Source organism: Podarcis raffonei, chromosome 5, assembly GCF_027172205.1.
Source record: "Podarcis raffonei isolate rPodRaf1 chromosome 5, rPodRaf1.pri, whole genome shotgun sequence".
Classification (NCBI taxonomy): Eukaryota; Metazoa; Chordata; class Lepidosauria; order Squamata; family Lacertidae; genus Podarcis; species Podarcis raffonei.
The window spans coordinates 31,980,349-31,992,716 of record NC_070606.1 but is presented as its reverse complement, the minus strand read 5'-3'; the positions used below and the strand labels follow the sequence as shown (position 1 = coordinate 31,992,716).

At 42.7% G+C, this 12,368-nt stretch overlaps 1 protein-coding gene across 7 annotated transcripts in view; it reads left to right on the top strand.

Annotated features, from left to right (window-relative positions):
- Positions 1-12,368, top strand: part of CDH23 (cadherin related 23) — a 391,169-nt gene that overhangs the window by 32,507 nt on the left and 346,294 nt on the right. For all 7 annotated transcript variants that reach the window (XR_008330552.1, XM_053388502.1, XM_053388507.1 and 4 more), the window contains exon 3: positions 6,876-6,953. Coding sequence is in view for 6 of the 7 variants with exons in the window: in XM_053388502.1 (XP_053244477.1) it covers positions 6,876-6,953 (78 nt within the window). In the remaining variant the exon portion in view is untranslated. The remainder of the gene's footprint in view (positions 1-6,875; positions 6,954-12,368) is intronic.

Sequence of the window (12,368 nt, the reverse complement as noted above, 5' to 3'; positions counted from 1 at the left end):
ATCACCACCAGCCCACCCAGAATGCTGCTATTCAAGAAACTGAAAGGCTCTCCTGTAGCATAATCATTGTGACAAACACTGGGAGTTCTGCAGAGACTTCCCATCTGGTATCTGTACGAAGCACACTTTTGTTCACAAAATCAGTTTGGCCATGTTGCTCCATTAGAAAAAAGTCAGGGTGGGGGGGACCTTATTAGGATGAGCCACTGTTATGTATTACTATTATTATATCCCACTTTTTTGCCTCATAACTGACCTCCAAGCTGGCTGACCGTATGAAAATTAATAGATAAGAAATGTTATTCATTAAAAAAATGATTTATTTATTTAAATAGTTTCATAAACCAGTGGTGTTTTATATGAAGGCTTAGCGGAGAGGGGAGAAGGATGGAAAATGTCCACTCCCATGCTTTTCCACACTGTTTTCCATTACGGTGTGGAAAAGATAAAGTATAGAATGCAGCACGTTTAGAACTTATGGGGAAAACCATGGAGGGATGGAGGGGAAGTCGAATGTGAAATGAATGTTTATTTGGAATAATAAAAATAAAAATTGATTATTTGTATGCTGCCCATCTGACTGGGTTTCCCCAACCACTCTGAGTGGCTCCCAACAGAATATTATAAACATGATAAAACATCAGACATTAAAAACTTCCCTAAACAGGGCTGCCTTCAGATGTCTTCTAAAGGTTGTATAGTTACTTATCTCCTTGCCATCTTATGGGAGGGTGTTCCAAAGGGTAGGCGCCTCTACCTGCTTCCTATAACTTTACTTCTCTCAGTGAGGGAACCACCAGAAGGCCCTCAGTGCTTGATCTCAGTGTCCAGGCTGAGCGACGTATGCAGTAATTTGTAAACTTTTGAAACTCAGAAACAAAATTATATAAAAAAAGGAAAATGACCACTCCCGAGCCTTAAATCCAAATGGTAAAGTTTCACTGAATTCAATTCACTTCTTGAGTAACATGGAAGAGGATGAAAACTTTCTCACAGCTCAAATACTTATGCATTTTAAGTTGTGAATATTGTTGATCATTGCCATAAAGATACTATTTTACTGACAGCCACTTTTATCAATTGCCTTTCACCACCTGTTAAGCCCATAGTATATCTTGAAGGAAGGTGGCGCTCCAGTGGCAGGATTTGTTTTCACCCCTTGCTCCCCATCTTTTTCCATTCCCAATGCTGCTGCTGCTGCTGCTGCTGCTGCTGCTGCTAATAATAATAATAATAATAATAATAATAATAATAATAATAATATGTCCTTTGTTCTCCCTCTATCTCTTACCACATAACTTCTGTAGGAGCTTGGTGATGCACCTTTTCTGACTAGCTCTATGGGGTTTTTTTCCCTCCTCCTGCTGCTATTTCAACAAGTGTTGTGCCAAAAATTTCTCCTGTGTTTCCCTCCCCAAAACATTATGCATTGATGAATGAGAAAAGAAATTGCATTTGAACATTATCACAGGGGAGGGGGGGAAATCAATTAATTTATCCTTGGTAGGGTTTGTAGGGTTTTATTTTTTATTTGTATGTGATTACCTTATTTTTGAAGGGACGCAGGTGGCGCTGTGGGTTAAAGCACAGAGCCTAGGACTTGCCGATCAGAAGGTCGGTGGTTCGAATCCCTGCGACGGGGTGAGCTCCCGTTGCTCGGTCCCTGCTCCTGCCAACCTAGCAGTTCGAAAGCACAAAGTGCAAGTAGATAAATAGGTACCGCTCCAGCGGGAAGGTAAACGGCGTTTCCGTGTGCTGCTCTGGTTCGCCAGAAGCGGCTTAGTCATGCTGGACACATGACCCGGAAGCTGTCTGCGGACAAACGCCGGCTCCCTCGGCCAAGAAAGCGAGATGAGCGCCGCAACCCCAGAGTCGGTCACGACTGGACCTAATGGTCAGGGGTCCCTTTACCTTTACCTTACTTTCTTTTTGAGGCGATGGTGGCAGGTTATGGGTGCCCTTTCTTTTGTGCTCAAATCATCTGTACTCTGCAGCCTTCTGAATGCCCATAGACTTCAATTAAAGCCCAGGGGAAGACCTCATGAGGTAATTCTCCTTATGGGGTTTTTCAGATCAGGCAAACAGGAGGTTACAGAGTTCTAGAGAACACTTGACAGGGGAGGGGGAATACACCATGCTTGGTCACCTCAAAACCCCAAACTGATCAAAATTCTAACGAAATTCTCAAGCATCCTAAGAACGAGGCAGAAATAGTGAAGCCTCTTTGGGCAGAGTAAAAAAAAAAACTTTTGTAAAACAGTTCTTTGCTAATTTCAGAATCTCAGCACCTGAAGGCGTAGCAGATGTTAGGTGGCAATCTTAAACTTGATTTGTTTTTAGGGAGTTTGAGCTAGTGCAAGTTTTTGGCAAAGTGCCCTCTAGCAGTATGCCATCAGAGGGTATTGGGGTATCTTATGTCATGGTGCCAAGCTCCTCCCCGCCCCTTTTAAAATATTGCTTCCATACCAAGCTATCATGTGTACAGGATAACAAATGAAGAGGCAGGGAACAGCTGCGAAGGCAAATAGTCAGGTGTTGGAGTTGCTGCCAAGAAGATTATATGGAGCACCACTCTCCAAATTAGAGCTATAGGTTCTTAAACTGAGAAGATGTTCAAGCCCCCTCTTGAGTTTCACTTGTTTCTATCACATCTGAAAAACATGCTTTTTTTAAATGCAGATTTTCTGTTTTTAAAAGACAGTGAGAATTCCGAATATTGAAAGTAATATTCAGGCTGTGGGAAAGAAACACATTTTATTGCTAAGAAGAACACAACGGTGGTGATTCTACACTGCCCCTGAGAGACGCCTCCATCTGCCTGATTTCCTCTGTTGTACATAGGCATCTCTTTTTAGAGGGTTAGCACAAGTTCCAGGACATATTTTTTCCCGATGAGCTTCAATTGGCTTTGTTTATTGACATGCTTTGTGGTTGGCTTGTCTCTCTGCCTTTTGTCTGCTACCTTACGCTTTAGAATGAAGCTGATGTAAAAAACACTTCAGAGAATCATCCATTGGGATGTTGTATACATAGGAACGAGATTAGAATCTGGGTGACCAGCACAGGCACCCTTCCTGAAATTAATTTTGCAAAAGATAAAGAGGACATCATCATCAGTTTACATATTAGAAACAAAAAGGAAGCGGGTGGGGGGCAATTAGTGTTTAATTGTTATAACTGAATGTAGCAACCCTTAAAACTGTGTTTCAGCTAAGAACATGTGCCACAAACATACATGGTGAAGCACCTTGTATCCTGTTTTTCCACACCAATTTGGCACATAATGATGGCAAGAAGGATGAAGAACACTCAGCCTAATTTCACATAACAACTGACCTAATTTTATGCAGTTGGGAGAAGCCCTGGACTAAAGTGATTGAGGGCAGGGGCTCTCTCTCTCTAAGTGATCAGTTCAGACAAATTGGATGGGGGTAACTGAAACGAATGTAGAGATGGAGGAAGGGAGGGGGGGAAAGTACAGAGATACACTGGATGGCACACACACAGAGAGAGAATCCCTCTGTTGCAGACACTCACCCCGTCAGGTTATCTGGCCTTCAGTACAACTTTCTTTATTTTTCTCCACTGCAATTGGCAGCAGCTGTCTTGGCAGCATAGCCGCCACCACCATTTTGCATCTTCCACAGTTTCTCCAGATCAAATGTTCCAGGTCACATGCTGGCTAGGCCTGATAGGAGTTGTAGCCCAAAACAGCTGGAGGACACCAGGTTGATGAATGCTGATTTAGGTATTCTCCGTTTATTGTCTTGGAATTGCTGTGTGTTAAATTTTTACTGTCCTCTTCCCTGAAATCACTAAGGTGAAGGATGGGTTGTTATAAATATTTTAAACAAAACAGAGGAACTATGTTTTGCTATAACTTCTTTATTGTCTTGGAATGGCAATACTGGTTTTCCCAAGAAGTCTAGGCTAACATTGATTGGGAACAGCTTTGTATAAATCTGCCAAACTGATTATGAGTGTTTGAGGAGTATATTTCACACTATACTGTCAAAAGTACTCTTCATTGTGCTAGTGTCCAGTAAGCTTTCAGGTGTTTTGGTGCATTCAGAACTGGGCACCTGTTTTGTAGGTGAGCCAGCAACATGATCCTGCAGAGACAAGATGCAAAATATTTCTGACAGGCCAATTAAATCCCCTATTTCCCTTGTTCAATAATGTCTGGCAGTGAAAGTAGATCTCTTAATAAAAGACAGTGCTGGCTGTTCTAACGCTGGCTGGGAACCAAAGTAAGCCCATCTGTCAAATGTATTACGCTTTGCATCTATACCCTTTCAGAAACTTGGTAGATCTGTCTTCTGCTAACACAATTTCTCCATTTTTCACTCTGCTTCCAAACCAGTGCAGCCACTCTACTTGGTTGTCTTGGTTCTGATTTCCCCAGATCAATCATGCATCAATTAATGTGGCCTTTGGCTAAGTAACACCTCTGAGCCTCAGATCTCCATTTCTGAAGTGGTAAAAGAGAGTTACTTGCTTCATTGTAAGGGCCCCTTCAGGGTTTTTTTTTTATTGAGCGTTCATCATTATATGTGATCATGATGTTACTGGGGCAGTTATATGCTATCACACTTTCAGTACCATTTGCGCCTGCAGAAGTTTCTGGGCAGCTAAATTGTTTATTTTGCAGTAGGTACCGGTATATATGTTCAGTAGTTTCCTGCTAAAATCCTGTAATTTGTCAATAGTACAAATGCTCTGCTTTTGTTTATGCCATGGTTCAAAAACGCTCCCTCCAGATGGCAATAATGTGGTTACTTTGGGGACGTATTGCAGAACAACTAAGAAATTGGAATAAATGTGTCTATGGTCCTGTGTAAATCCATCTCTGAAGCACTATTATTGCATCAGTGACTTGTTTTAACTCATGTTTAGTCGTATTATATGAGGGTCTCCTGTACACCATTTGGAGTGATTAAGTGGTATAACCACAGATTGTTGAAATACATAAATCAATAGAAATGATACAGAGTCCACATGGAGAAAAACACCAGCCTGAAGGGACCCTAAGATTGTTACTGGTGTGACTGCGATAGGGAACAGCTACCTGCTCCGAATCCCCACAATTATGCTTAAATGCCAGTAACAACAACAACAATGAAGGAGATTTTTAATGAATGGAGGTTTTTAAGCAGAGATTGGATGGCCACCTGTCAGGGATTATTTAGCAGCGATTCCTGCATTGCAGGGGGCTGGACTAGATGGCCCTTGGGGTCCCTTCCAACCCTAAGAGTCTATGATTCTAAATGCTTCCGGGTGCAAGGGTCTTGCAAGCGTGTGTGCCTTTACCTGAGCGAAAATAAGCGGGCAGCTGAAATAAGTGAGCCTCATTATTTAAGGTGAAAGGAAAGGATGCTCTGGTGCAATTAAGGCTGACGAGGCAAAAGGCTGACAGCCATGGGAACAATGTGAGGTATTAATCATGTGCTAAAACAGTAATTGCCATCTCCTGTTCCCTTTGCATGGTCTTGCCACCCCCGTGCAACAGAAGGAAAATAATAATTATAAAAGAAACAGCCATTTGTCTTTGGAAAGATCTAGGTATCTGGTTCTTACTACATTCACAGCAGCAAACACAAAGTGGCTTGTGGAAGAGCTGGGCTTGAGGTCCTTTCTGGGAGCCTCCTATATGATGGGTGCATTGATGATAGCCTAGCTGCAGGGATATAGCCATTCTTAGCCCATCCTTTAAAATATGGTGTGCAATCATGTGCAGAAGTCATATAGCAAGGGGCATGCACACCAGATGCATTTTAATAACTCCATTTAAAACACAAAATGAAACTTACATAGGACAAACAAAGGGCCATACAGAGAGGTGTGTGTGTTTATGTATGCATATACAAAGTTTTGTTTATTGTTTCTGGTCATGTCCTAAATAGCAATGGGGTGGGTTAATTCATCCGGAGTTTTATCTGGAATCAGTTCAGTAATTACAGAGACTTCTTTCAGAAAACAACCTTTCCTGTTCTTAAAGCTAGCCCAGCAAATGATGTTGCCACCTGCACAAATTAGGAACAGCTCCTAATTCCAGTCATTTGTGAATTTGGTTTGAGAAATAGCACCTCAAACAGTTGTATCTTAGGACAAACTACAGGATACATAAGGGTTTTTGGATAAAATTGTGTGAACAAAGAATAAAAACCCAGAGCTGAGTGCACAGTGGACAGGAGTGTGGACACAACCTGAGTTTGCAGAATGCACTATGCCTGCAACAGATGCGTCAACTTTGTGTGCAACAAATGAGAAACATGCACATTTATTAATTTTAAAAGGCAGCTTGCTTGGAAAGGTGCTACACAGTCATGCATCCTGGACAGTACAGTGGTACCTCAGGTTAAGAACTTAATTCGTTCTGGAGGTCTGTTCTTAACATGAAACTGTTCTTAACCTGAGGTACCACTTTAGCTAATGGGGCCTCCAGCTGCTGCTGCGCCAGCAGAGCACGATTTCTGTTCTCATCCTCAAGCAAAGTTCTTAACACAAGGTACTATTTCTGGGTTAGCAGAGTCTGTAACCTGAAGCATCTGTAACCTGAAACGTCTGTAACCCGAGGTACCACTGTACATCCTTTCATCTTTATTGGTGCCTCTCTGCTTCCACCCGCTGGGATCCACGATTCCTTCTACTTTCATTTTAGGACTGGACCAATTTGCTATGTCTGACTTAAAAGGAGGAATAAGTGCTTTTCAACAGCTCAGCTGGCACTAGCTATTTACTTTGGGTCATGCAAAAAGCTCCCTTTTTACCCGTTGCAATCCAGCTTTCTTGTTCAGGGCTTTGTCTGTTGCATCAGTTAAAACATGACCTCACAGATATAAACAACACCTTTTTATCTGTCCCTATTTTTCCAGGCCTAAGCAATCGCTTGCCGTACTTCGTAAATTATTTCTTCGACACATACCTGTTGATCAATGAAGATACGCCAGTGGGTAAGTGCATTGAGCTTTTATGTCTAATGAGTTAAATGGCATGGTTCACATCAAATTATCTTTGGCGGGGGTGGGGTGGGGGTGAAGAAAGTCAAGAACGGTGACTCAGCATGTTGAGTTTAAAGGAGCTGCCTATAAAAGGCAAATAGATTCCCCCTCTAGAGCGTTAAAATGTGCACTGTCTTTGGTTGCTTTCAGAAGGCTGATAAAGATTCTGTTGATGAGGCTGTTGGTTTCAGTCTGATTAAAGGGAAATTAAACTGGATGCACTGTGAACAGGCCTATGACAATCTCTGAAGAAGAATCCCTAACGCTAGCGTGGATTTACTTACCCGGTTTCCCCCAAAATAAGATAGTGTCTTATATTAATTTTTGCTCCCAAAGATGCGCTAGATCTTATTTTCAGGGGATGTCTTATTTTTCCATGAAGAAGAATATGGTACACATTTATTGCCTAATTGTGAGTAGGCCAGACTCCGTCAGGGCAGAGCGAGCAGCAGGCGGCTCTCTGATTTAAAGAGACCTCACACTGCCTGAACAGCTCCGGCTGCGCTGTGGCCAATCCGTGAGCTGCGCGGCATCACCCGCCGCTACGGTCCAGAGGAGTCAGGCGCCTTACGGTAGCTTCGGGGGCCTTATATTACAGCGAGAGGCAAAACTGGAAGTAGGTCTTATTTTCGGGGGATGTCTTACTTTCGGGGAAAGATGGTAGTTCTGTTCCATGATACTAGACTTCCATATTTTGCTAACGGTTTTGTTGTTGCAGGTTTATGTGCCCTCCGCCATTCACTTTTTAAAATTTATTTTTGTGTATGGTGAAGCATTTTCTCTTCTTATCTATTCCATCTGCAATGCAATATATTGTTGTATCTGGCGGTAGAGAACACCAGAGTTGAAATTAATTATTCTGACTGTACCTTACTACTATGTTTCTTGGTTCAGTCCAATAAGTTTCTTTAAAATAAAATGTATGAGCTGGGATAGCTCAGTCAGTAGAGCATGAGACTCTTAATCTTAGGGCCGAGGGTTCAAGCCCCACATTGGGCGAAAGATACCTGCATTGCTGGGAAATTGGACCAGATGACTGTCAGGGTCCCATCCAACTTTACAATATTATGATTCTATGATGTGTAAATGGCCACCCTGCTCTCGAATCATCTGCTTCATGTGGTCAGAACTGGCAACTAAGTAGCTTACACAGTTTTATTTATTTATTTTAAAAAATATTTATATACTGCTGTATCATAAAAATATATCACAGTGGTTTACAGCAATAAAGAAACATAAAACGAACAAGAACATCATAAAAAGTTAAAAATAAAACAAGTTAAAAGCAAATTAATAACAAACATCAACAGACCATCGTTGGGAGTGTATTCTTAATTGCCTGCATAGTACTGGTGGAATAGAAAAGCTTTTAGCGAGTTTTTAAATGTTGGCACAGAAGAAGTTGGTCCGCTGAATCTTTTGGCAGGGTGTTCCACCGGACTGGGAAGATGACCCTAAAGGCTTAATTTCTTGTTGTTGTCAAATGACCCTCACCAACTCCTTTACATATCTATCCAAAAGTTGGTCTTGGTGCTTACCTTAGGGAAACTGGGTAGTGGGATTGCATCCTGAAGTACTCGGAGTTTGAAAACAAAAACCAGGGTTGTCCAAATACTCAGCTAAACTCTACTCACTGTGCAGTTACCAGTTCCCCAAAATTATCCTGAGTGTAAAGATAGGTTTTATGAAATTCGCAAAAACAATGTTGTCATGCCCCAAAATCCTTTTAACGGGTAGGAAATTCCAGGGGTGGAAATGAAGGATCTTGCTGTGAAGCTATAAAGGTAAAGGTACCCCTGCCCATACGGGCCAGTCGTGTCCGACTCTAGGGTTGCGCGCTCATCTCGCTCAAGAGGCCGGGCTGTCCGGAGACACTTCCGGGTCACGTGGCCAGTGTGACTAAGCGGCATCTGGCGAGCCAGCACCAGCGCCACACATGGAAACGCCGTTTACCTTCCCGCTGTAAAGCGGTACCTATTTATCTACTTGCACTTAGGGGTGCTTTCGAACTGCTAGGTGAGCAGGAGCTGGGACCGAACGACGGGAGCTCACCCTGCCACAGGGATTCGAACCGCCGACCTTGCGATCAGCAAGTCCTAGGCACTGAGGTTTTACCCACAGCGCCACCCGCGTCCCACTGTGAAGCTATAGTAACATTTTAAAACATGAAAGAAAAGCATTTAATTGAACATTTATTTCATGCCACTTGAAAATATGGCATATGTGTACGCGTCTTCCACATCCAGATAGATGCCTTGTGAGCCGACTGAGAACAGGGAATGGTTGTGTGTGTGTGTGTGTGTGTGTGTGTGTGGTTTTAATTGTGCCCTTGGCAAAATATTTTGGCGTTTGATTGACAGATTTAGCCTTTATTTATTTATTTTGCCAGTGATCAGTTTTAGTAAATGTAAAAATCGATTGGGCCTTTTCTTGGCCTCTTTCCAAGCTCTCAGTCCATTAAACTTGTGCTCTTCAATCAGGGCCTGTGGATGGCTAGTAATGCTGTTCGAATTGATTGTAAGCCCTGTGTGTGCACAAGCACAGTCTGAGCATGATGGGCTGCTCTCCCTGTTCAAGCTAATAGCTGTGATTTTATCAGGGCCCGAATAGCAGAGCCCTCTATTTTCTTGCATGTGCTCCCCCACCCCCCCACCCCCATTTACAGTTCACGCTTGCAACACAACACCATTAATCCATGTATTCTTAGTGAAAGGTAAATTTGATTCTGAATTAAAAACAAGAAAACAAAAAACATGGGATGCTTAAGACATCCTTTAGGGGGGAGGAATAAGGTATTGTACTTTATGGCCACGTTTGCATAGTTTAGCATGAACATGGGCTCCCAGGGTGGCAGCTAAGCCCCAGGGTTTGGCTTAGGGTGTTGTCTGAATCCTAGTTAAGCTCTCTTCTCCTTAACTGAGGGGTCTAACCACCAATTGCCACTGCCATCTGCCCTGCAAGTTCACAGGGTGTGCTTTGGTTTAATTTGATTTCCCATCTACACTAATAATACCAGAAATATTTGGCGCAATCTAGAGGTCGGAGATTTTGTAAATATATGTAGAGAAAGAGGCGCTACTTGAAATTAACAGGAGGGCACAACACAGGGAACCAGCAATTCCAAAGGAAATCCTGTGCACTCAGGCCCCAGTTACATGATTTGATTATTACATTTTAACCATTCTCCAAGCTTCAGAGGATCTGCTTGTGGATAAGTAGTTCTATGCAACAGGGAGAACATCCAAACACACACACACACACACACACACACACACACAGCTTTCAGAGCTGGCAGGTTTTCGCACATGAGGGCAACTAGTTTTAGAGTAAAAACAACAAGCACAAGCACAAGATGTCCCTGATTGTAGTTTGGAGCCTGTTGTTCTCAGCTAAGAGTTTTATAAATGAGGCTGATTGCATTCAACTAAATACGGAAGCTGCTTATGGCCCTTGTGAATCATTGTACAGTATATAGTCCTAGTGTAGAACTTAGTGCTCCACAAATTGCCTTCCCTTGATATTGTATACTTAAAATCTTTGCTGGGCTACTGGATAAAGATGGTGGCAGTGATACTTTATTGTGTATCTCTTTGCAGTCCCAATCAGCTACAACTTAGGCATAATTTTTATTTGGTGTGAGGGGAAGGGAACTCTCTTCATTCCATTAAGCATCATAGCTAAATCTCATTAGCTATGTGAGACTATATAAGGATGTTTTTTTTGGGGGGGGGACGACGGGGAACCTGAAGCTAGATCAGAGTAAGGGCTATGCCTGTCAAGAAACTCTGCCCTCACTCTGAATTTGCTTCATATGCTCTTAATGGTGTTCTTATTATTAAAATTGGTTGTGAGATGATGTCACGTTTACTAGGGACAAGGGGAAGTTTTCAAACCCAAAATGACTTGGAAGCCAATTAGGCCTGCAAAGAGCAGCAAGCTGGGGGGCGGGGAAGCTTTGGGGAAATTTTCAATTGCCCTTGAACAATTTTGCTTTTATTAATGTTTGCTAGAAAACAAACCCCACTAGTGACTTCATTCGCTCCCCCATTTAGCCTGCTGCTGTCTTCTACAACTCACTTGCATTAATAAAACCATTTTTCCCCTCCCTGGTCCCTGCTCAAAATCCCTCCTCCCTCTCTCTACCTGGCTTGACTTTAACTGCCTCCCCTTTCCCTCACGTGATGCCTAAAGGAGTGTTAAGCAACAATTAAATAGATAATTCCCTCTCTAATCACTTACATGAGTAAATTAGTCTTGTCAGGAGCTATTAAGACAGAGAGCTCGGAATTCATTAGGCTAGATTGGGCCTATGGAGCTTCTGGCATCGCTGCTAGTCCAGGCTGATTAATTTCCTTGAAAACACTATCAATGCCCATCTGTTTCATTTAGATCTTTGGAGAGCAATTTTCAGGTGGACTGACCCCCTCGTCAGTTATTTCACCCAGAAGTAATGACTGACACACACACAGCCTACTGCAGTGTGAAGAGGAAACTCTCTGTGTTTGTGTATAAAAGTAAAATATTCATGCACACTTGTTCAAGACCTGCAGCCAAAATTTGGCTGATGGTTTAAAATTGATTATGGGAAAGTTAAGTGTTGCCTCCTCCCCTGCAGTTCCTCAGCTTGTGAATCTCGGCTAGCCTTTCTCCCATCGTTGTCCAACCCCACTTCCTCTAGAGTCTAGAGACCACTCCTTTTCTTTTCCTAGTTTCTCCTGCTGCCCTTGACCTTCTGCCCTCTCCTGTGCTGAACAAACTCGTGGGGCCAACTAATTCTGGTTTTGTTCCCCATCCTCCTCCCTGCTGAGTTCTTCAAGGGCAAGGAGGAGACTGGCAGCCAGGGTCACTTCCAGGACAAGATGTAAGTAAGAAGACAGGCAGACTGAGGTTGGTGGGGCAGAGCCCCCTTTTCCCCAGGACAGTGGTGGCAAACCTATGGCATGCGTGCCAGAGGGGGCATTCAGAGCCATCTCTGTGGGCACACGCACCATCGCCCCAGCACAGAGTTACTATATGAAACTTCCAAATGTGACAAAAATGGCGAGTATCTTGAGTTATTTTTACAAACATTACCCTATTAAAAAATGAAAGATAAAAATTAGATAAATGAGTCTAATGAACAGAACTGAAAAACATAATTAAAATCCAGGGATTTTGTAGAGTACCCATAGAAAACAGGTAAGCCTTTAAAGCCCTCTTAAACATTGCAAGGGGTGAGGCTTGCCAGAAATATGTAGAATTTTTTGTGGGGGGGAGGAAAACCACTGATAGTGGGTGGGGAGAACTGAGGTGATAATGAGCTTAGCTTTTGCCTCTTACGACATACTAGCTAAAAAGGAGGAAGCTGAGGGAGAATCAACCTGCAGA